At 39.3% G+C, this 25,711-nt stretch overlaps 2 protein-coding genes and 1 long non-coding RNA gene across 3 annotated transcripts; 2 read left to right on the top strand and 1 right to left on the bottom strand.

The window, feature by feature from the left end:
• Positions 1 to 799: 799 nt before the first annotated feature.
• LOC104942086 (uncharacterized) lies at positions 800 to 4,001 on the bottom strand. Its single transcript, XR_797965.1, has 3 exons — positions 3,934 to 4,001; positions 3,019 to 3,186; positions 800 to 1,854 (listed from the first exon to the last, which is right to left on the bottom strand). It is a non-coding gene; the product is annotated as an uncharacterized lncRNA (long non-coding RNA).
• Positions 4,002 to 13,797: 9,796 nt separating this feature from the next.
• On the top strand, positions 13,798 to 14,739 carry LOC104942088 (vomeronasal type-1 receptor 1-like). Its single transcript, XM_010767284.1, has one exon. It carries the CDS (start codon positions 13,798 to 13,800, stop codon positions 14,737 to 14,739), a length of 942 nt encoding a protein of 313 aa, XP_010765586.1.
• A 718-nt stretch (positions 14,740 to 15,457) lies between these two features.
• LOC104942089 (putative homeodomain transcription factor 1) lies at positions 15,458 to 24,441 on the top strand. Its single transcript, XM_010767285.1, has 13 exons — positions 15,458 to 15,788; positions 16,660 to 16,785; positions 17,922 to 17,978; positions 18,074 to 18,143; positions 18,416 to 18,574; positions 19,393 to 19,573; positions 19,823 to 19,943; positions 20,486 to 20,683; positions 20,773 to 21,018; positions 21,226 to 21,354; positions 22,759 to 23,028; positions 23,735 to 23,866; positions 24,066 to 24,441. Exons 2-13 carry the CDS (start codon positions 16,756 to 16,758, stop codon positions 24,384 to 24,386), a joined length of 1,914 nt encoding a protein of 637 aa, XP_010765587.1. The 5' UTR covers positions 15,458 to 15,788; positions 16,660 to 16,755; the 3' UTR covers positions 24,387 to 24,441.
• Positions 24,442 to 25,711: the final 1,270 nt, after the last annotated feature.

Raw genomic sequence — 25,711 nt, forward strand, 5'->3', positions numbered from 1 at the left:
TTTGATCATGTTTGGAACATAGACTGAAAGGTTTGGACCATAGACTGTAGGTTTGGACAAATCTGGAGTCTAATATATATATTTTTTAAAGCTAATCTTTATGTCGGCTCTTTTAACTTTAAACTATTATTTGCTACATTGATACTCCAGATGATGGCGCTCTTGAATATCTTATCAATTGTATTATTCTATTTAGATGTTTTTCTTTCTTCAGGCATTTTCTAAAGTATTACGTTTTCATCTTCTTGTAGAACTGAATTCTTTACACTTCAGTTTATAATAACAAAACAAGTCATAAGATTTTGAAAAAAGAATGGAACCCTTTTCCCTGAAACCTATGACTAAATGTTTGTAATTTAGGTACTCCTGTTTATGTCATAGTATTTATCATTTTTTGGTCTACACACCCTGCATTTTTAAAGGGCACTGGGTTCTACTTAGTTTTTAATAATTGTGAGACCTTTTTGCATCAACCAAAGAACAATTAACTAAACGCCACAAATATTATAGACGGAGGAGGGGGAGGTGTGTGGTGCAGTGGATCGAGCCTTGGTGTTGGGATCAGGGGGTCACAGGTCACAAACCCCACTGCAGTCAGCATGTCGTTGTGTCCCTGGGCAAGAAACTTCACCCCAAATTGCTCCTGTGGGGATTGTTCACTGTATTGAGTATGTAAGTCGCTTTGGATAAAAGCGTTTAACAAGTGACATGTAATTATATAGATGTTTGTAATAGATTTGTATCACTCCATTTTGAAGATTACACAAAGGTCTTTACTACACACACTGGTAAACAAAAATCATATGAGAATTCACTTTTATTTTCTGCGTGAAAGGCACAGTAGGCTGCTATGAGCGAATACATATCAACATTCAAACATTACAAAGTCGTAGAATATAACTTGTGCTACTGTCTAGGATTAAGTATGATGAGAGGATTTTGTGTTTTAAATAGGTCAAGAGAATGAAGTAAAGAGTAAAGTTACATTACCAATACCAAGCAATTAGAAGAAATGTATGGCAAGTAGGATACAAATGATGTCAAGATATAGCTAATAAGCCATCAACATGCTTGGATATAAAGTCAAGAAAAACAATAAACAGATGAACATTTAGGGTTTAAATTGTGATAGAGCAAACCATCTCATTACAAGTAGCCTATGACAGAAAACTAAACTTCTTTAACTGCTGCTAGAACACAGTTTTCCCAATGAGGTATTTCTAAAAAGACCAACAAGATAGGCTTCCAAAACAGAAGAAACCAACTCAATACAGTATTTTAATTTCCTTCAAAACGACAAAAGCACAAATAAAAACCAAATAACAATAACATAACATGTGATGTTATAAATATGAATATAAGACTTACAATTACAGTACGTTTGCTAAATGAGAATATTGGTATCTTATAAAATAATTCCTACAACATCTTCTGTATAACAAGTTCTATTTGCAATGACCTAAAAATGGTTTTCAACGCACAAGTTAAAGTTGAGGGAGGTATTATAATATTTACATAGAGGATAAGTAAACCTGTTTATTCTTGGTTGCTTGATTGTTGTGCACATGCAGTAGTGTTTGATACCCATGAAAAGTCTTCCAGTTTGAAGCCTCAGCATGCAGAGTGAAGTTAAACAGAGAGATTTAGGACCAACAAATGACCTCATAATCAGACCAACATTTAAAAGAATATGGAATTAAAACAAATATTATCATCTTTCTAACATGATTGAACCCAGAACTTTGACACATTGAAGGAAGAGACCTTCATCTTCACTCAGAAGCGGACACAGCCACTCGTTTCTTCGGGGCTGTCAGGGTCGCTGTCAGCGTTGCTTCCTTCGCACAGGGACTCCTTAGAGAGAAAGGAAATGTCACGGACATTTACAAATTAATGACTTACAGCAGCAAATGCTATTTTAGAGGAAAACATTTTCCCAGGGGCCCCAGGAGTCTTAAGTTCTTATATGAGAAATTAGGTCATTAAGTGAAGTGTGGTAAAACAATCACATTAGAGGAGGCTCTTTCAGGCAAATGATCAAAAAGAGATTAATAACTAATCACATTCTCGCTCTATGAATCTAGTACACTTAATTAAATACAATACGAAGGAAATAAATAACTTAATATGTTAAGATGTTCTCAATTTTGTTTCATTTTTGAACTATATCTAGGTGGCTAATAATTACTATCATCAAAGAGTTTTACTGAAGTATTAAAGGTGATGGAAGGTTAGAGAAACCCAAAGATTGAAAACTATTTAAATACACCACTGTGACAACGTATGACATGGGTTGTGGGAAAGAAAAGGGCTAAATAAAGGGCTGGCTAGATAAACTACGAAATACTCACAGACAACCGCATCCTATTCGAGGCTGTAAGACAGGTTAAGAGGAGGTGGAGATAGAAACAGATAGATGTAGAGATGGAAACAGATAGATGTAGAGATGGACTGAACACACAAGGCAAGGCCAACAAATACACAACACGTACAAATATAATTCTATGCTTCTTCAAATTTGAATGATTAAAATCTTTCATTTGTGTATTGTTTTTTTGCCTAATTGCTCTCAAATTGGATACATTTTCTAATGTATTTAAGGGAATTTATGCATAACCAAAGCTGTGTACATTATTGTACACTTGTAAAAAATACAGTATAAGATATCTTTGATGTTTGTGTGTCTTTTGAATTCCATATTGGCTAGCTCAAAACAAATTGGCATGCTGTTCTGCATATTCAAGCAGCCCAGTAGTGAAGCAAAGGTCATGCATTTTGGTAAACAGACAACATAAAAAGAAGGCAGCAACCCATTCAAGGTCCCAAAACATGCCCTGAGAGAGAAACATAGAAAGAGAGATGGATTCCATGTATGTATGTATTTTCAACACAGACACTAAATCATCGAGAGGATCCAATACTGAGGCGAGGGGATGGCAAACTGTGAAGGGAGGTGACCGAATACAGTTGACTGGTTTAGAAGGGGGCTGGGGGGGGGGCTGTAACTCTGGCGCTAACTTGGCTTTGCCGTCCCTCTGGCATCAGTGCTGCGGGGGTGGGGGCGAGCGGGAGCCAGGGCTGGTTGCCCGCGCTGTAGAGCCTAGGACGCTTGAACTGGTCGTGACTGGACAAGGGAGTGTAACTATTCCGCCGGAGTGTGAGAGCAGAGTCCATCGCAGATTTATCCTGGTAGGGAGGAAATATGGCAGGGAAAAAAGATTAAGGAAAACATGGTGAACTCCTGGCAGGAGGGGGGTGGAGGGGGGGGCTTACCGGACAAAGCCCAAGCAAATTAGCCGTCTTCTCTCCACATGGATCAACACCAACAGGTTTAGACAACTGTTTAAGTGTTTTAGGTGGACAGATGCTGTTTAAGCAAAGGCATTCATCAGCACAACAAGAAATATGCAAGGAAATCAGCCCCTGAATTTCCACAGGACAAACAGAGAGTATAATAAAAGATTGAAAGCAATAGATAATAGCTCAAAACAGATTGTCTCTCTCCTTAGAACATTCTTAATATCAAAAAAGCAAAGCCAGGGCAGAGCCAAGCAAGTTGGCACAAGCCATTGCCTCCATCAAGGTCAAACAAACAACCACAAATAAACAACTTATTCAAATATTCACTCAATATTGCTTAAGCCAGACTTATTAATAAGGTTCAAAAGATAACAGGAACATAAGGAATATATAAAAGGGAGTCAAAGCAGCAAAGCTCACGCACAGGGTAAGAAGTGCACCAAACTAGCCAGACACAACCAAACACAAGGGCCTTTTAGACTTAGTTTCAGATGTTGAAATATGCTGATAAACTTTTGATTATACTGGGTAATATTAACCAATAAAATTATTTGAATGGATTATTATATTTTGAAGCTTAATTAAATAATAATATATATGTGATTCGTCAGCGCTCAATCCAGAAGGACTTACAGAGGTCCGGTCTCGAATGCGTGTTCACTGCCTCCACACTTGAGATAAAACAGTTCCACCTTGCCACCCTATTGGAACAAAAGACATGAATACATTTAAAATAAATAAAAAACGTTTAAAAAAAGAAAATGGTGTTTATTTAGAGGTTAAAGACGTACCGTATGCAACAGGGGTTAGCTTTGAGTAATCGTGTGGAGTGGACTACATTTCATATTATGGTAGATCGTTCTGCGGAAAGCGGAATGCCATAAAATGTTATCATCTTTTTTGTAATGTAATTTATTGATATTTTTATGTTTTACCGATTAACATAGCATACAGTAGTTTTAACCTTCGTAGGTAATTAATAGTTTTAGTATATAAATACTTAAATAATATCAACATGGACCAGTATTGTTTTATTTTTTAAATAGTACAATTATAAAAAGTCAAACATTTTTTAACAAATTCCATCAACCATCGATCCTATGGGGGGTTTCTCAAGGAGCTTAAACATAGAGAAGCGGGCCCAATTGAGGGAGCCGCCAACATTTATCCACACACAGAGCAATCTTGCCACTTTGGCCTGGAGTAAAACATAGGTCAACCATTTGGAATTTCTCTTAATCAGATAGAGAACACTGGTGTGGGATAAATACATAATAAAGGTAATTGAATACAGCGTCATGTGATAAGAAATATGAATATAATCAAAACTGTTCAAATCTATATCACTCGTACCCCAAACTGATATTTGGCCCAAACAATGACACTTAGATTTGTCAGGAATATAGAGGAATCAAATTTGTTTTCACCATTACAGGGGTGATTCTGACCTGCACTCTCGTCCAGGAAGTAAGCCAGCAGGCAGCGCATCACAGCTTGATGGCAGATGACCAACACATTGCCCTGCTCTTCCACAGCTCCAATGATGACCGGCCTCCAAGCGGCTGAACCCAGGTCTTGGTAGACTGAAAAAGAGAGAGAGAGAGAAGACTATTTTAACCGCACTCCCAATGTCATGTTCCAAACAACAAGATGCAATTCAGTGTATTGAAAAGTAAAAGCAATGGAGGGATTATTTTCGGGGTCACTCTCCTCCTGGGTAGCGATAATGCGTAACTTGTCCTGGTCCCTCCTCAGTGCAACTCCTCTCTGGAATGTGTTCTCGATCATGCTCATAGGTCATCTCCCTCACACACACCCTGGGATATGGAAAACAGTAGCTTTGCTCAAAATGTCAAAAGCCACAAGTAAAAGCTGAATGATGCTTTCACAACAATATGACTGCAGGATTTAAATACAGTCCACAAAAAAAACACCAGCGAAGTCTGACTGGTTCCGCATTTTTAATAGAAGCAATGTAACCTCTCTCTTCCAGACTTTAACACTTCCCCGACCATAAACATTATTTTCTGCTGTTAAAGTGCGATTCACCTGCTAAGCCACAGATATATGACTTCCTGAAATGTAATGTTTAGTACCTCTATAATAGAGTCGATCAACTTTAGCCTCAGGTTAGGTAGAGGATGTTTTATTTGTTTATTCCTATCCACCAGAGTTGGGACCCTGGATAAAAGGTGGTTGCAAGGTTGAAATGTTTGTCCATTTAAAATTAACGGTGAAAATAGGGTAATGCTCCTTAGATTGCCTGAAGTATTCTGCTCTTTACTTGTGGACCAACTTATCTTTTGAAACTGGCCTTTTACGTTTATGGGTGATGATGCTAAATTTGTGTACCAATTTACTTGGATGTACTTTTACTAAAGGGACCCTTTTAGGACTTATTCTCATGCCACTGTCTACTTTTTTAAGGAACTATTGTGTATCTCTACCCACTGCAGAGATATATAGTCTGAGACAAGTGAAGTACCGTCCTGGCTTTTAACGTGTTTAACCCAGGTAGAGCCATTAACAAGAGTACTAGTTAATAGTATTTGTCATAATCACAATTACCCAACAGTGTGAACTCATCCTATGTGTGATATTTCTCCTCTACCGGTGCGTGGCTATGGTGATGGACAATTAGGTATGACCACCAAGATCACTGTGTGAGAATCACTTGGCAAGACTTAACGGTTTTCCCATCCAACCAAAAGGTACATATGAATCTGTAATGAATCTGCTGAAGGNATATGACCCCCGGTTTGATGATTGACAGGTCACAGAACAATGGGGGCTATCTACCCTTACCCAGAATTTAAACTATTTCACACAGACTATCTCCTCTTTACTCTTCTCTCTGTGTGGAGCAGCAAGTTCAGCTGTCAGAACAAAGTGAAAAACAAACAATGGCATAAAATATTATTAATATGTCGTAATACATCTATTTATTTTCTTCTCAGAGTGTACCAGAATGGGTAGTTTATATGTTAGTATTTCAAAAAATCTCCTGGGGGGGAATCCCCCCAGACCGCCGTTCTGGGGTTAGGTTTTCAGCACGTGTGCCTTTTTATGTTATGCAGTTCAGCTTTGATTCCATCATCTCATTAAACCTTATTTAAAAGCATTCTTTTGTTCTGTGAAGGGATACAAGGGATATATGCACTGTACTTCACTTTAATTAATATTTTATGCTGCAAAGCGTATATATTATTGCAGGATTTTTCGTTGAATAGATTTGAGTAGTTCAAAATTTCGGGTCGCGATCTATTGACTCAGGAAAAAGTGGGTCCCGAGGCCTGACCAGTTGAGAAGCACTGCTGTAGCCTACCCCAGCCATACCCTGGCGCCGCCACTGCGTGTTGGCAATACTGCTTTTAGCATGAAATTATGTAATGTATTGTAGCCATTAAGTGCATAACATCTTTGAAGGGTTTCTCATTTTAAACAGGAATGCAGTGCTGTTTCAATGTGTGCCTGAGCAAAACAGGCAGGTTGCTTTCCATAGAATAGAGAATACAAACAACTCAGCAATGTGCTTTTATTGGGTCAAGACCAGTAAACCTGGCAAGACATCCACTGTGATCGAGAGTACACGTAATAAGGGTGCAAGAATGCACCATAATGCTCAGCTGTAGGGATATGTTTGAGACTGTGATGTCTAAGTTTCATTAAGTGAAATAAAGACATTGTTGATCTTGGTTAAAAACTCACAAGACTGACATCCAGGCTCAATAGAACCCAAGTGCAATGCATTGTGGGGCAGATAAATTGCTAGAAGGTCATGCTGCATATACTGTAGTCAGACATAGAGCATGCATCCAGGCATTTATTGGGATTACAAAATAAAAATGCTATGCGGTGTAAAAGCACTAATAGTAAATTGTACTTGGCCTTATTATTGTAGCTGCGAGAGCAAGCTGTACCCAGCATGCCACTGTCGGTAAACAGTAACTGGAGGTCCCCTCTCCACACACCACAATGTGTTGAAGAAACAACAGATCTCAATAATAATGATAATAATATCTTGAAGATATATCTTGATTTTTGAAGAGCTCCCTGCCTCCTCAACGGTACACCAGACAACTAAAGTCGATCAGTTAAAGGGTCATCAAGAAAACGAAGTGAGAAGTTATTTAGCTTTAGCTTCAGCTGATCAAATAATGCATTGTTGTTTAGTTTAGAAAAGAGAAGCCTCTCTCTGACTGAATCAGGTACCAATTTTTTCAGATTTTATGTATTGAGTTGTACATCTGTCACTGCAAACTACAACAAGGGAACGCTTGATTTGTGGAGGAGGATGGGGCGGTTGGTTGGTAAAATCGCATTCACAGTATGTGTAGCCCAGTCTCTCCCAAAGAAAGCAACATACCTGGGCCTCACCCTGCTTTAGTGGGACACATTTGATGTCAGGTGGAAAATACAATATCCTACTTTCATTTTGTAATAAAAAGCCCCAAGGTTTTCCCTCTAATCCTGTCGATGTCATTATGCTATCTAGATTTCAGCACAGCCTCATTATATCACACATCTCCTCCTACTTAAACCTGGAGCAAAGGACTCCACCTAACAAAGTGTAATAAAAAGCTCCTCCAGGTGGACCACAATCTCTGATCCTCATGATTGACAGGAAACAGCAGCTCACAGCAGCGGCCAGTGGTTTCAATCAGCAGTCTATTATTCACACCCCCTCCGATGATCTCCAACATATTTATTCTCAGGCTGCATATGAGGTCAGTCATCTGCTGCCCATAATTGTTTCCCTGGCTGGAAAAGGCATATTTACTGGGGCTGCTGCTCCATCTGCTACACTGTCTCTAACCTTATCAAAATCAAACGAGCAGAGAAATAGGCCATAAATATCAAAGGCAACAGCAGGGCTTTGTCTCATATCTATCGAAATGTATGTTTTCTGCAGTCAAGGCTACAGCTCTGAAACCAATCTCTGCTCTGTCTCATCCACCTGATCTCAGTGACACACACACCTTTGTGTTCATAACAAACTACATCTGACAAACAAATGGGCTTCCTAAGAAAGTTAAAGAAACAGCATTGGAACAAAATCAAACATTGTTATTTTTCTCGAAGTCTGAAACCGTGGCAGTGGACATACTGTATATTTATATAGCTGCCTCTGTCTCCTGCCTGTTTACGTATGCCTACAGCAGGGGTCCTGCTGCAAAATGCTGAGTGTCTGATTTTAAATTCATATTTACCAGCAATAGTATTTTACTGCTGTGTAGTTGCTAAGAATAACAATTTTTATTTTCGAAAAATAAAGCAGACACAGAGCAGGTGTCCTTCAGCATGTCATCTAATGTCAGACTGCTGAAAGGAAATGAGCAGCTGAATCTCAATAAAAGTTATCCAAAATAGACTAGGCAAGGCAAGGCAAGTTTATTTATAGAGCACTTTTCAACACAAGGCAATTCAAAGTGCTTAGGAAGACATGTCTAAAAAACTGGCAATGTTGCCTTGTAATGAAGTTAAACCCTAACAGAAGCAGTTTATAGTGAGAACTTGAAGAACAGCAAAAACCATCCATCCATCCATCCATCCATCCATCCAGTAGGTCCCCCTTTTGTTATTTGCATGTGCACCAGGACATGTGTGTTGATAATACACAGTTCTGGTGACGCCTTCACACTGATTTATAATTGCAATTTACCAAGAGATGTAGAAGGCAAACATGAATTTAAACAACTATTGGTTCCAAAATTGTCGGAAACGTATTATGTTATGCGGGTGGAAATGTGTTCAACATGCTCATTAGGACACACACACTGCAAAATAACCAGAAAAACAAATAACTCCACGGGGTTCCTCAGACTCGCTGTGGGCTAGCGGCAGACTTTGGAAACTTGTATATGCATGTAGTACATCAATAATGCAAGAAGAAAACAGAACAAAGTAGAACAAAAACACGGCTCATTGAAACACAGACACTGTAAAGGTTTCACAGCTTTGTGCCAACGAGCTGTTCCTGCTTTCCTTGACACCCCCGGTGCTTATTATAGATGTATCCGAACTCGGAGAGCAATGGCTACTCCTGTAAAAGTAGAGCTTACTGTGTACAGAATAATTGTTGCAACTGCTGCAGACATCAGACTTTTTGCAAATGGATTATACTGCAATCTACCCCGGGAAAGCAGATAATTCAGTGCCTGGTCTCACCAATGAAAAGGTGTTTTTAAAAAAAACCATATTGACATCAATATTTAACACAGTTTCTATATTGGCTAGCGCTCCAACACATTGTATGTGAGAGGCTAAGGGACGGGACATCTCTACGCGGTTGACCAATCACAACAGAGCCGGCCAGCTAACCAATCAGAGCAGACTGGGCTCTGGTTTCTTGGTTAGCTGGCCGGCTCTGTTGTGATTGGTCAACCGCGTAGAGATGTCCCGTCCCTTAGCCTCTCACATACAANATATATATATATATATATATATATATAATAAAGCTCTGTACCTTATAGAATGTAACACAGTTCATTTTAGTATTATTGTTGGCAATATAATGATATAACATACGGTGATAGTGTGACACTCACAGGAGCGTTTATTTTCTAACTTGAAGTATATTTTCCTAATGGCATGACTTCTACTTAATATGAACTTACTGTAATACTTTTAATTCCCCTATAATTAAGTATTTTTAGAGTTAAAGAGGATATATTATGCTCATTTTCAGATTAATATTTGTATTTAGTGCTTCTACCGTGACATGTTTACATGCTTTAATGTTCAAAAAGCTCTTTATTGTTCTCACACTGCCTGTGCTGCAGCACCTCTTTTCACCCTCTCTCTGAAACCAGAGCCCAGTCTGCTCTGATTGGTTCGCTGGCCGGCTCTGTTGTGATTGGTCAACCGCGTAGAGATGTCCGGCCCCTTAGCCTATCACATATATACAATGTGTTGGAGCAATAGCCAATGGAAGCGCAAGTGTTACATGGTGATGTCATTATGTCACGAAAGTAAACAAAGGAGTCCAATGGAGGAGTTTCAGGCAAGAGAAGGGAGATAAACTCTGGGAACTTGGGGTTTAGCCTTTGCAGACCATTAACATGAACAGAAAGCTATATAACACACTACAGGAAAGAGAGAACAAACTGCCCTTAACAAACTTGAAAAGTCATCTTTGACTTTTGTACTTAAGTAGAGGATCCAACTCCTTTCTCTTCCACTGTATTATCCCTGCAAATACATGTTGAAACACAATTTGTACACAAACTTGAAGGTGCATAAAACATAATAAAAAACAAACAAAAAGCATGTTGTGGATAGAGAAAACAGAGAGAAAACGGCAGACAGGTACCTAAACTGATGAATGATCACTGCAGATGAGATGTGACAGGTAAAAGCACTCAATACACACAATACATTTTAAGGATTAGTTTGTGTTTTTCATTATGCTCAATTTATCTTACTGAAAAAGATACAGAACATATCGAGAAATATATCAAAGGTTGTGACAGCTTGATGTTGCCACCTTCGCCTTAAATGCAGACACAGAGTATAAGGCCCATCAATATCTGACGGAGGACAGCTAAGTCAAAAGCCTCTTAAACCAAATGTTTGCCGTTGGACAGATTAACTGCACAGTAAGGGGTGCACTCAATATTCCCCAACCAAAGCTGTTGCCCTCACCAGCATACTTAAAGGGGCAAAAGTTGAAAAAGTACTAATCTATCTTCAATTCTATTAAAACAACTAACTTTAACACTGATTTAACATCAGCACATAATGATGCAATAGAATGCCAGTTGCCAAGTAAATGATCTAAAACTGTTATCAAAGCTATGAAAATGCCATTTGAGTTCAGCCGTTGTGCGAAGAACCCATACAACAATTTACTCCTTGGGCAAGACACTTCATCCCAAATGTCTCCTCTGGCTATTGTCCACAAAATTGAGTGTATGTAAAGCGTCTTTGAGCACCTGTATAAGTGATATAAAAATACCATGTATTATTATTATTATTATTACCCTCAATAAATGCATGTCTTATTTAGGAAAACACACTGTCTTAATACATGCAGCGAACAAAAAAAGACATATTTGGTGACAGGAACTGTATTAAAATGTGTGTGCTTCACCTCTAAGGATGATATTGTAACTGAATTACTTCATACACATTTTAATTGAATTACTGCAACGGGAGAAAACAATTTACATCATCCATAAAAAAGGAAATCTAATTTCATGTCAAGGGGGAAAAAGCTCAGATTTCGCAGCGTACTTTACATGATGCAATCCCCTGAGAAGGACATGCTTGAACTTGCCATTTTAATTAGCTCTTTGAACATGTAAACATGTAATGAAAAAACACACACAGGGAAATAACACATCCTATGATGGGTTATTCCACAGCCCACTCCCGAGAGAAGAGAGGCTCCTCAAACAACAATGTTTCAGCTCACAGACCCAGTCCCAGCTTTGCAAGAGAAAAAACTGAAATATAAAATAAACCAGTCGGTCACAGCGCTTTTAATGAAGACACATTTGGTTCATGGTGCTGAAAAAGCGTGATACGAATAACAAACTTCTGTTGTAGCATATGTCAGTGAGGAACATAAATGAATAATGGCGGCTCATCCCTGTGCCCCCAATTAGTACAGACATGCATTGTTATATATGGCTAATTGTCTTATTCCTCTGTGTCTTTTAACACGCTCCCAGGACATGCAGGAGGAGAGGAGCGCAACTCAAGCACCAGCTGTGCTTGTAAAAGCCTCTTGATAGCTCATTCAAGGCATCATCAGGCTGCCTTTGCATCAACAATAACCACATATAGTTGTCTCCGCAGGGAGAGTTTAACTTTTTTTTCAGTCAGCTGGGAAATAGCATTACAATGATTAACTGACAGTCTCTGTCTATGGACACTGAAGTGATGAAGTTAAGTACAGGAAAAGACCACTGAAGTTTAGAAGTAACATACGGTATGTTATAAATACAAGGCAGCTAAATTAAATAATTTGATGATGGAGAAATCTACAACACTAAAACCTAAACTAATCTGAAAACAGGTTTGGAAGAAGTACTCAGATCTTGTACTTAAGTAAAATTAGAAGTACCAGAGTCTAGGAATACTCTGTTACAAGCAAAGGTCCTGCATTCAAAATGTTACTCAAGTAAAAGTACAAAAGTATTAGCATCAAAATATACTTAAAGTACCAAAAGTCAAAGTTGATTGATACACAGATTGGTCCATTTCAGAATAATATATATTATATGTTTTGATTATAATTATTGATCATTAAAGTGTTATCAAAGCTGGTAAAGGTGCAACTAGTCTTAATGACTTTGCAGGGTAGATTGTGAATGTACAGGTGTAACCAAAGTCTGATTTAACTGTTGTTTGTATTTCACATTGTTAATCCACATCTGTTAAGTAACTAAAGGTATTAAATAAATGTAGTCGAGTAAAAGTAAACGATTTACCTCTGAATTGAAATAAGGGAGAAGTGCAATATCCCAAACATTTAAATACTCAAGTAAAGTACAAGTACCTCAAAGTTGTACTTAAGTAAAGTACTTGAGTAAATGTACTTAGTTACTTTACACCACTGTCTGAAATGTTTGTTGATATGCAGCCTGCAGGGGTTTGATATTGCACTATACTGTATCTTATTCCATACCAGAAAAGTAATCACATTATAGCAGGGTTTTGTTCTCCCATTTGGATGAGAATGTCACATTAAAACTTAAATGACAGATTATAGATCAAACTGTTTTGATGTATGTTTTCAAACATACAAAATATTACCATAAGTACATTGAACACATTTTGTTGTAATTATTACTAATGTGCTTACTGTAAACTAAAATACTCCTTTCTAGTATCCTATGGACGGTTTTGGGGACATTTGTGGAGTAATAGTTGTTGTCACTAGAAGAAGAATGGCTGCTGAAGTCTCGCAGGTGTAAAGGAGATACACAACCCCCAAAGAATTGGCCACCAAGGACATCCAATGTTCAAGAGATATGTTCTCCAAAGGATGTTGTTTTTTGTCCAGCAAGTAAGATATGAACAGAAGGAATAATTACATAAAACAAAAACGGCTTCAATGTTCATATGGGACTACCGATTTAATCCAGACTTAAAACTGTGTGTGCCCTTCAGCTGTACAAATTCCCTCTTTAGTGCTTTGTCCTCTGAGATCACTTGAGTCAGATTTATTTTGTTGCTTTAATTTTCCAAACTGTGGGCTGAAAACTGCAACGGTGGCCAATGATCTCAAGGGGCATCGGATACTATAAATTGCAATTTCACAGGCAATTAAACATTTAATGCACAACAGGCTTTTCGGTTCATCTGCAAATTGAGGTAAGCTTAATTTTGAATAAAAACATTTGAGAAATAACATGATTGTATCCAGTTTGGTTGTATTATTTATGTGGTTATAGTTTTCAGCTTGGTGGCATGGAGGATGTTTTCAGTGTATTTATAACAGTTTCTGTGTCTGCTTTTCAAATCAGGACCACTTTAGGCACTGCTGTTATGGATCTGTGTGTGACCATCAAAGGGGTCTCCTTCCTCTTGCAAACAGGAATGGGCATCTTTGGAAACTCTGTGGTTCTGCTGGCTTACGCCAACATCATTTGCACCCAGCCCAAGATCCTTCCTGTGGACCTGATCCTGTGCCACCTGGCCTTCGCCAACCTGATGCTGCTGCTGACCCGCTGCGTCCCCCAGACTATGACTGTGTTTGGGCTGAAGTACCTGCTGAATGACCCCGGCTGTAAGGTGGTGATCTACGCCTACCGTATCGGCCGGGCTTTGTCAGTCTGCATCACCTGCATGCTCAGTGTGTTTCAGGCAGTCACCATCGCCCCCGCTGGACCCCGTTTATCCAGATTGAAACCTGCACTTCCTTCCTTGGTCCTCCCTACATTTGCAGGACTGTGGTTACTCAACATGGCCATATGCATCGCAGCCCCTTTCTTCTCAATGGCCCCACGTAATGGCACGGTCCCTGCCTTTACTCTTAACCTGGGCTTCTGTCATGTGGACTTCAGAGACTACCTGTCCTATGTGATAAATGGCGTGGCTGTGTCTGTGAGGGATTTTGCCTTTGTTGCCCTGATGTTGGGCTCAAGTGGGTACATCCTGCTGCTCCTCCACCGCCACAGCCACAAGGTGAGAGGGATGCGTCGCTCTCATGGCGGAGGGGCAGAGACCAGGGCGGCTAAAACGGTGGTCACCCTGGTGGTTCTGTATGTGTTCTTTTTCGGCATTGATAACGTGATCTGGATCTACATGCTGACGGTGCCGAAGGTGTCACCAGTGGTGGCTGATATGAGGGTGTTCTTCTCCTCTTGCTACGCCTCTCTCAGCCCCTACTTCATCATTTCCTCCAACAAGAAGGTCAAGGCGAAGATCGTGTGTGCAGCAGAGCAAGATCAGCCGTCAGTGGACAATCAGGAATCGAGTGAGAAATGACACTCTTTTGCTGTCTTGACAGACTGTTGACAAACAAGACAAGGTTGTTTTCTCGGACCTCATCATTTTCAACCCTGCTGCACAGATGACAGTCGTTTAGCTGAACAATGGACTTTTTAGAAGTAGTACAAATAGTGCCTTGTAATGGTGATACAGTGTCTCTTGAGTATATTTTTGAATAAAATCATAATTATACAGGTGTCTGAACTTTATGACAGGTCATTGTCATTAGAGCTGAAGCCATTAGTCAATCGGTATTTTCATTAGTACATCCATTTTGTTTATTAATTGTTTTGTTTTGTTGTTTATACATTTTTGAAGCGATTGTGCAAAACACCCCTTTGCTTTTACATGATATGATATGTCTGTTGTGGTCTTACACTGATTATATTTGGGATCGTTTGACATTCAAAAGCAATTTAAACAGGCATTAGCCAACATTAAAGACAGGTATGTCCTCTAAACGTTTTGTTAAATGTTGAGGTTTTATTGTCCCTGGGAAGTAGTCTCACTTAGATTTCAAATGCTTACTTTTAATACAGCTTCAGGTTATGGGTACATTTTGACCATATAGTGACATTTAATAGTAATTTAACCGCAATAGTAGCGGTTATTGTCTCAATCTTACCCACGGGAAATGATTCAGATTGCAGCATAACAGAGCGCACTCTCAGCCTGAGAGACATGACTGAGGGAGGGCAAATCCCACACAAGCACAACAAACCCCGGAAAAGGGAAGCGGAACACGGCCCCTAATGCTAAACTAAAAGTAAATAAAAGTGTAGTTAGTGAAGTACACAGTTCCTAGAATAAACGTATCGGCATACGTTCATGCGTACGAAGGAAGCAGTTTAGAAATGAAACATTCTGAAGTCATGTAACGTGTCGAAGAGTGTCAGTTGGGATAAACGCGTAGCTAGGAGTTAGCTCAGTTTGACAACAAGACGCTGCTTTGCTCCTGACAGTGAAGTATTCAGCGACCAGTTTGTGATGATTATTAAAGCTGTCTTCCAGTTTGTGGCAGACCAACCCGCTCTGTTTCATTTTAGGTGAGTTATGTAAGGCTCTTGCTAACGGTTAGCTTTTGTTAGCTTGTTTACAAAGAATTTGGTTGAACGTCAGCAGATGTGTGCTGCATCACGAAACTTACTGTAGCTAACGAACCGCTCCACATCTACAGCTAACGCTTTCTAACTATTTTCTTCATTGTGTTGCTGTTATGCATTGCTGGAAGAATTTCTCCGATTTAAGGTAGAAATGTCAAAACTACTGCAAAAGTAAAGCATTCAAAATCTAAAAGTAGCCTTCATGAGTATTAGCATTTAATATATTTAAAGTAGCAATAGTAAAATAATCAATAATGCAGAATGGCCAATTACATAATAATATATGAATGTATTATAATTGGTGATACAGTAATGTGTAAGCATTACTATTGTTGTAATTGGTAAATGTGAGGTACATATTAACAGATCCAATGTTGCTTAAAACATGTTTATTCGATGTATTTTTCTTTTTGGGTTATTATTACGGGTCAACTGCATCAGACTTGTATCATTTTGTTGTTGAATATACTTGAATCTGTAGAATAGTTAGTAACTTATGTTTGTTAAACAAATATTATTAAGTTAAAAGTACAATATGTTCTTATTGAATGTAGAAGAGTAGAGTTATAAAGAAGCATAAAATAAAAAAGAATCAAAGAAAGCACTCGAACCTCAGGGACTGCGTAGGAACATTAGCAACTAAATCCGACAAATGACATGATGGGAATGAGAGTGCTCATGTTAATGATTGTCCCTTCTTACATTAATCTATACATACAATTAAGGACAGCACTTAATCATATCAACCCATCTACTTAGCTTCATTCCATCACTTTTTGTCTGGTTCAATGTGTCTGTACCTCTTTTTGTCTAGTGAACAAATCTGGATTTCTGCCCAGTCGTCTCTCTTTCCTGCACTCTTTGTGAAATGACCTGACTGTGACTTCACTGGTTCCAGAATCTGATCACAATGGCCAGAATAGCCTGGTATCAAGAGAAGGTAAACAACATATGTTGTTGTGAAAGGCGTATCATTAATATATCCAACAAACAAGTTTCAAAGATAAATAAATAAGGGGTTGTGTTGTAAAAATATACTGACAAAGGCCATGTATTTATTTAAAAGGCAATATTTATATCAATAAATGCAAATGGTCCCAGAAAAACCCAGCAGACACAAGTCTAAGATTAAGACTTGTTGATGTATTGTGTGTTTAATTGACAGAGACACTGCTGATTCTACACAAACACCTGCATACCTTTCCTGTTTTGTTTGACTGTGTACAAAGCAAATGAAGTTGGAAAAAAAAGGTGGGACCTGTTACAGGTTAGGTTACCTCCATATGTTGAAACATGTAGGAGGATATTTACTAAGGCTGCCAGAAGCACACAATTATGTAATACTCATTTTAAGAGCTCACTTTCATATAACCTGATTTGCATCAAATGTGAACAACATCTGACGCCGTTTAAGACATGTGTTTACATGTCTTAAACAGCGGTGGAGCAATTGAAAGTGTTTCTTCCTGCTGAACCTGTAATCATATAATATAACAAATTCCATCATCTCTTACGTTGTTTATGTTAGTACTTCATGTAGTGTTTTTAAGAAGAAGATGACCCTTTATTTATCCCCAAGTAGAGATTCCGTTTTTTACTCTGTTGGTTGAATACACACATTAAAAACAAACACATGCATAGTAATGCACAGTACAAATACACACATGCATTTTATAGAGAGCTGCTAGAGCGAAGAGGCTGCCAGGTTGTCCGGCGCCAGAGAGCAGTTAAGTTGCCTTGCTCAAGGACAGCTCGGCAGTGACCAGGAGGTGAACTGGCACCTCTCCAGCTACCAGTCCACACTAATTATATATCATTTTTGGACAGATCAGGAGTTCAACTGGCGACCCTTCAGTTCCTAGGCTAAGTCCGTACAGACTGAGCTACTGCCTGCTGTCCTATAGTCATACTTGTGATGTGTATGAGGCTTCAGTGTTTTATTTAAATGCCAGATAAAAGTACATTGGTTTAATCATTTGTACTTAAAATGCATTTATTTTAATAACCAGTTTATTTAGCATCCTGCTGTGCTTGTTCTCAAGGAAAGTATTGATAAAAGTTGTGTTGTTGCTACAGATCGGAGCCTATGATCAACAAGTCTGGGAGAAATCTCTGAAGCACACGGATCTAAATGTAAGACGACAAAAAAAATCTTAACAAATAAATACTTTGTGTATCTATCTTCGGCATTCCCACTAAATCGAAAATACCACTTTCCATGTATCAAGGGTTTGAACAGCAAACCAAGAAAGACGGGCCACATCAAACCAGACCTCATTGATGTCGACTTAGTAAGAGGTGAGGCTCGATGAAGAGTAGTTCTCCATCTATTGTTAGTAGTAAATACATTTGGTCCTTACCCTGTCCACACATATCCACACTAACCTAAGTCATTTCTGCCTATGTTCTGATTTTTATCGTTTTGTACGTTCTGTTTCTGTAACTTTTGTTGAATGTAGTTGTGTCTTGCTTAACCGTAACAGCAAAAGAGCAACCATTATGTTGTAAAGCTGTGAGATATTGTCAAATCTATAATGGTTTATAAGAGACTTTCTTATTCCTCCCTTTAGGATCAACTTTCAGCAAAGCCAAACCAGACCGGCCCTGGACAGCTCTGACTCGGAAGGGTCTGGTCCGAGTGCTGCTGTTCCCGTTCTTCTTCCAGTGGTGGATCCAGGTCACCTCCAAGTCCATCTCCTCCTGCATCCTCGTGCTCTACTTCATGCAAGGTTTGCTCACCGCCTCAATCTAATTGTATTCATAATTGGGCTGTGGTTTCTCAGAGAACTGGACTGCATTTGGTTATGAATTCAAACATTAAGATAATTACAAGAACCAGTGTACAAATTACATGACTACACATTTTAAACAAACTCAAAGTGGGTTGTCTTGACACTTATGCTACTCGTGAAAGATTTTGAGTTATAACTGAAATGTCACTTGATGTTGGAGAACAGGTTTAACAGAATACTAATCCTTAACATCTTTGTCATAATACATTAACTCAATTTCAGATGTCTTAGTAATATATTTTGTAAATACTTTCTGTCTGGACCCCTATTCTAGACTTTCAGATAGTTTATTATGTTTGTACCTTTTTAAAACTGCCTCTTTTATAATACTAATTATTAACATGCTTTTCTTTAACCAATGGAGCTGAAATGAGTTAACCAACTTGACATGCATTGGGTAATATTAACTGACAAAGCTCATGTATATTACAACAGTTACTCTTGAGTGTGTGTTGTTCCTAAATTACAACATCTCTGCAGCTACAATAATCTTTTAGAGCTTTTTCTATTGACTTTGTTAAACCATTAAAACACAAACACGGTCATTAAAGGAAAAAAACAGTACCCTGTTTTTGATATACTTAATTCAGGATCTCCATTTGTTGCAGTTTACACAGTTATGTGCAACACTAACCATATTAACCATCACACCTGAGCAACACAGACAGACCTCATTAGTAAGCAGGAATTCTGTTATAATGGGCCCCCGAAGGGACCGTTTTGTTTGCTGATGCCAAATGTTTTGCTCCCCTCAGTGGCCGCGCTGCTGCTGTACGTGGATGTCCCTGGGGCGAGTGCCAGCGAGGTGTTTGGCCCCATGTTTCTGATGCTGCTGCTGGGCACGGTGCACTGCCAGATTGTGTCCACTGAGTCCAGCCGGTGGTCCTCGGGCAGTCCAGCTGCCAGCTGCACCACCAGCCCCGCTCGCAGACGGAGGTGCTGTAGTCATTGTTAGGCACTGCACACTCATTTGCCTTTACAAACACACTCTCACCTCTTGGCAGTTGCATACACTGCCACATTATTCACACAAATAGACCCAGAGACCTTAAACCTAGAGTTATTCTGTTCAGTAAGGCCTCTCTTGAACTTCTTTCACTCCTGTTGTTTTAGTTCATTTTGTAATGGCTGCTGTATTTACAATTTCTTGTCTTCAACTGACATTTTTATTCCGTCTCCTGCAAGGCCAAGGAAGAGCAGAGGGCTGAAAAAATCTGAGGAGAAGAATGACAGCGAGGACAGAGAGCAGCAGGGGTCCTGGCCGTTTGAAGAAAGCCAGCTGTTATACAGGAACGAAGAGAGGAGGGTACAGTCACTCATCGAACTACTCAATCTCAGGACTGTGATATAAAGTAAAGAAGAAAATAACTTATGAATCAAAGATAAAAATAACACCAAATAAATGCAGGTGGGCTGTATTGACATGTAGGTTTAATAACATTTTGAATTGTGTTACCTCATGGCTAATATCAACATCAAAATAAGGTATTTTTGTTTTGTTTGCTGTCTCAAAAAGAGAGGCAGATTGAGTTAAACCTGAAGAAGTAGTAATAAAGATGAAAACTATCTATAATGAAGTCGATGACCTATATCTGAATAGATATTTTAATAAATATTAAAACGTGCAGTCGTTTTATCAACTCTCGCTATTATATCTGAGTTCATCACACTGACGGATGGTTTTGTTATTTTATGAATTTCCGTTGGTTAAGGATTGTGTTTCAAAGCTGCTCTAGATTCTTTAATAACATGTTTTGTACACCATAGCATTTTAGTCTTATGGCATATTTGAAATTCATGCATGTGTTGTCATTCCTTTTGTTTGTGTGACTTGATATTCTTTCACAGATCACAAGAAAGTCAGGTTTTGGCGCATCCGACGAGCTCTCCAGTGAGGAAGAGGAGGGGGTTCAACCGGTGGAATTAATTCTTCCAGCACCTGATCCAGAGAGACAACATGCGTCAACATGGCCGCCATCTGCAACAGGGGCCTCTGTTAGAAGGAGGAGTCTAAACTCTATGGCCACACCCACATTAAGACCTCAGGTGAAGTTTGGTGTTTTGTTTATAGAACAGGTATTTATGATTGATCACAGTATGCAGGATTTAAACAATTATTTCAAACACTGAAACAGGAAGTGAGTGGGGCTTCCGTCAAAGTGAAGCCTCGAGAAGTGGATCGCCTCAGGCCAAGGTTGGGCTCTCGTCCTGCCTCCGACACCGATGACACATTGTGGGAGGAGCTTCTCCAGGGGCCTGACTCCGCCTCCACGGGGAGCAGCGACAGTGAGGTGAACGGGAGGTACAATGCCGGCCTGACGCTCCCACCGACCACCACTCTGAGCAGTGACGATGAGAGCCTGCAGCAGGGGATCGCCGGAGTAAGATCGACAGTAAACCTTGTGTTGTGTGGACTTAACGGTTGTGTTTTAAAAGTTATGGTTTATTTTCAGATATCTCCACATTTTATGAATAATCCCAGTAAATCAGAATCCTATTTAGCCCGAGAACCATTGCAGAATACGACACTGCAGCATTATTTACACATTTAAAAGCAGCAGTAAACTTTATTGTGCATGTGATTTCAGAACCAGCTGTCCTGGCTGCAGGCGTGTCACCCATCCAAGGACCGTGTCAGTGCCATAATATGGGAGCAGGGCGAGTGTAAGAAAGCAGACATGTCAGTATTGGAGATCAGTGGGATCATCCTCACACGGGTACACATTATCCTCTTTATGTTTGTAATAATGATACAGCATGTGCAGTTTTATACTGTGTGGTATGAAGACATCCGATATCACAATATTTGAGGTTAAATACCTGGACTTCAAGATTACTACAATATCATAGGGTTGACTATCGCTTTCACACAAAAAATGTTTTTAAATATGATTATTAGGTATGTGGATATAATGGCTATGTGGGTAAGGCAAATAATATAACAGACAACTAGAACAATCTGTCACTTACGTAATGCATCCTTTAAAACCAGTAGAAAGTCACTTAGTGCAATATTTAGAGATCTAGTCTCATATCACAAAACCAATATATTATCGATAGCCCTCCTAGTGCTGCATAATACAAGTGTTTGAAGCCAAGAACCAAGACTGTGTGCCTAAAAAGGGAGAGTTCACTGTTCTTTACCTTGCTGTGTCAGACAGCCATTTTCACAGGGGAACTGAAGCTGTTACCGATGCCCTTTTTGCAAACCACCAGACTCCTCTGACAAAATCAATCATTTTAACTTACAGACAGAGGATGGTTCTGGTCTACAACTGCCTAGATTGGTTATGTTGCTTTGGTTATTGTGTGACTTAGGTGATTCCTAACCCTTTAAAACACAACATTTACACAATAACCTCTTCTAGGTCTCCTAGTTTGTCTACCACACAGTCATATCTGTGACAAGAAATATTGCAATTCAAAGTGTAGTCATCTTGAGTTATGCAATAATAATATGCAATATAAGGTGCAGATAGGATTACCAAAGGAGCTTTAGCCCAATACTGAAGCTTCCATGTGGTGTTTTAACTCCCGGGATGAATTGGCTGACGCGCTTACTGTGTTTATAGATACCGTTTGTGTTGTTGTTTTCAATGATGAGTCGGTAGGCTTGTTGACGTTCCATTTATTGACCAGAGTTTGTGCATCGTGAAAGTGAAGTCCACACAATTATCCTTGTTAACAAACATGCTTTGTGGTATTGCGACTTCTCCTAACCATTTGCCCTTTTGGGGTCAGACACACCCCATCAGGTGACAAAAAAAACAACGTAAATACCATTCGCCATAGGGAATCGGACAGCGACACCCTATGGCACACACAGTGAATAACACCTGATTGTGACAACTTGAACCCAAACATGACACTCCATCAAAATGGCTCTTACAATTACAATGTACATTTTACATGATTACTGATATGAAAAGAATGGAAAATCTCAACGTTTAGCTGTCAGACATGTACTGTTAAATGACTTCTAGGCATTAAACATGCAGGCTGTGTTCATTTAAATCAATATTTTCTGACTGAGTACCTGTCCAGATGCACTGATTTTATTAGCAGAATTTCTTTGCAGCATAACAAGATGTCTCCTGTGTCTCCCTCCTGTTTCTTCCCAGGTGAAGTTGGTGGAGCAGGGTGTGGGCTACCTCATGCTTGGTGGGCTGATGACCACCAGCCTGGCTCTGCTTCCCTTTGCCTTCCACCTGGCTCAGCGTCTGGACGTGTCCAAACTCAGCTCCCTTTCACAGAAGGAGCTGGTAGACATGGCGCTGGGGCAGCATGGTCTCCATGCCTACGTCTTTTTCCTCATCACAACGCTGCAAAGAGTCTGCCTCATAGGACTGTTCTTCTTCATGATGTGTGTGGCTGAGAGAACGTACAAACAGGTGAGCGCCAAAGTATTTTTTATATATTTGCTCACAATTTATTCTCAGCTATGTCTTGCCACTAGGTTATGTGTAGTTCAATATCATTGCTTATAGAATCAATTCTAACCCCAAAGTGGCATTCCTCCATCCCAAAGTCAAAACTAAATGGCTTTTCATAACTGAATGCAACTCCTGAGGTTATCAATAGGTCATATAAACGTCTGTGTGTCTTTTTATAACTCCTAGAAAAAAATCTCCTATAATCTCAGTTCTTTTTTCATAATTACCACATTTATAAGGTTCTTCAATATGAGAATGAATTATTGAATTGGTCGTCCTGACATCCATGGCAACAATGCAAACAGGAACTACCAACGGTTTTTCAATGGTCCAAATTAGCAAATGCCAAAAAATGTTGACTAAAGATAACAGAGCTCAATTGGAAGCATGCAGCTAACTAACTAACCACAAATATTTATTCAAGCCCTACATGTACAAATATTGCCCTTTCGTAATAAACATGAAGTTAAAATCCATGTACTTACAATTATCCAACTCATCCACACTTATCAATTCATTCAGTTCATTTATTTAACAAATGTCTCCCTCTAGTGGTGTTAAGAACCATTTAAACAGAATCACCTCTCTTGACTCTTTGCAGAACTGCTTAACTCTATCTGTGCTTTGCATCTCTGACACTGTATTTCCCTTGTTCCCGTTACAGAGACTCTTGTTTGCCAAGTACTTCAGCCACCTGACTTCAGCTCGCAAGGCCAAGAAATCCGAGATCCCTCACTTCAGGCTGAAGAAAGTCCAGAACATTAAGATGTGGTTGTCACTACGCTCTTTTCTCAGGGTGTGTATTCTCCTGCTTTAACACTCCCCCTGTTTGTGTATATTTTATTCACCTCAAGAGTGTTTCACTGGACTAGTCTTTGTTTGTAGTGGTGTGTTCACTGACTTGCTTATTCTTATTGAATACATATTGCATTTTCCTTTTTATCTGCACTGTTCCCCACTGTGATATTAATAAAATATTTCTGATTTTATTGCAGAGACGAGGGCCGCAGCGCTCCGTTGACGTCATCGTCTCCACTATCTTCCTTTTGGCACTTTCCATTTCCTTCATCATTTGCGCCCAGGTCAGGTCATCTTATTTATCAGCTGGAACAGATCTGATCTGTGAAGCGATCCCAAATGTAATAATGTTACCAGACAGCCACAAAAGATGCAACCATCTAATCATATTACCAGACAAGAAGATGAGACACATTTATCACTCAGCTTGTCAAAAGTACTCCTGTTTGTTATCCTGGCTCATAAATGGTGGAAACAAGCTCTCCATTGATATCAGGAAAGCTAAATGTTGTGCTTAAAGAGCAACTTGCAGGTTGTTTTTTTTTACTAGATTTATGTTTAACCTTGCCTGAAAATTACAATTAAAAAGGTTAATGCAGGATTTGATATGTTTTACAAGACGTTTTAACGTCAAACACGTCATATTACGTCACATTCAACTTTCTCGGACTCGTTCTCTGCCCAATCCGCGGTAGTCGTTTGTAGTTGGTTTGAGCGGTTGTGATTTAGTGAGCTGGTATTTTTTCGGTCATTTTACATTGCATTTCACCATTTGTAATCATGGTGAGCTTGTGTTTGTGCAGGTTGCACAAACTCGAGCCTGTCAGGACATCGAGTCCACAGTTTCCCTAACAGGAAAAGGACCGGAGCTAGCTTTCGTTACTGGGTGCGTTGTGCGAGGTGCATCCACCTCCCTGCAGCACATACTCTCCACAGCTGAAGCCTATCAAACAAAACGTTTATCAGGAAACCGTATTACATCTCTCTCCCCCCCCCCCTTCGCTGCTCTCTCTCACCCCTCCGGTACACGGCACCGTAAGACGTAGTGTGGAGTTGCATTAGGTAACGCTGTGGTGCCTGTACTGCTCCAGCCGTCTCCTTTGTGTTTGTTTGTTTCCCCCTGTCTGTATTGTTTCTGTGTGCGTGGTGGCTGTCACTCCTGGCTCCCGGCTCAACCTCCACTCACCTGCTGCAATCAGCTGTGCACCCTCCCCGACTACACACCTGCTTTCCATCAAGCCATTTACNNTATATATATATATATATATATATACATATATATATATGTAACTAGTGGATGCTTTTGTGAATGTAAGTTATCGAATTCATTATTATATTACTAGTATTTATTATTTTCATTTTAGTGGAGGTCATGTCTCATAATACACTTGTGATAAATGTCTTAATTAATATCCACTATCAATGACTTGCTGTGGGACATGTTGAAGTTAAATCATACAGCCCATCCACCCTTATTTGCCCTATATAATTTCCTTTTTTTGAACTTGAATTGCTTTGGATGAATTAAACAAACATACATTGATGCCATGGATGCTTTTTAAATGACATTGTGGGTGATCTAATGCAGACTGACTGTGGAATGTCCTCTGGCTTTAACTTTGTTTCAACTCTCTCCACTGGAGGACACTGTGGTGTTGGTGTTTGACTAAGCAACAGAAGGACTTTCTAGCTTTCTGAATAGATAGTGGCTTTTATAATTAATTGTAGGAATTACAAATACAAAAGCAATATGAAGGGTCTTAAAAGGGAAACTAAATATAGCATCAGTGATTAAAAGAACTATTCAATAGTCTCCACCAGGTGAAACAGTGACATGGAGAAA

The sequence above is a fragment of the Notothenia coriiceps genome, unplaced genomic scaffold (assembly GCF_000735185.1).
Source record: "Notothenia coriiceps isolate Sejong01 unplaced genomic scaffold, NC01 NC01_scaffold00004105, whole genome shotgun sequence".
Taxonomy (NCBI): domain Eukaryota; kingdom Metazoa; phylum Chordata; class Actinopteri; order Perciformes; family Nototheniidae; genus Notothenia; species Notothenia coriiceps.

Bases quoted from the DNA above. Each gene is read 5' to 3' on its own strand.
- LOC104942088 (XM_010767284.1), top strand. From the start codon at position 13,798: ATGGATCTGTGTGTGACCATCAAAGGGGTCTCCTTCCTCTTGCAAACA.
- LOC104942089 (XM_010767285.1), top strand. From the start codon at position 16,756: ATGGCCAGAATAGCCTGGTATCAAGAGAAG. The intron at 16,786-17,921 runs GTAAACAACATA...TTGTTGCTACAG, and splicing joins TAGCCTGGTATCAAGAGAAG to ATCGGAGCCTATGATCAACA. The intron at 23,029-23,734 runs GTGAGCGCCAAA...TTCCCGTTACAG, and splicing joins CTGAGAGAACGTACAAACAG to AGACTCTTGTTTGCCAAGTA.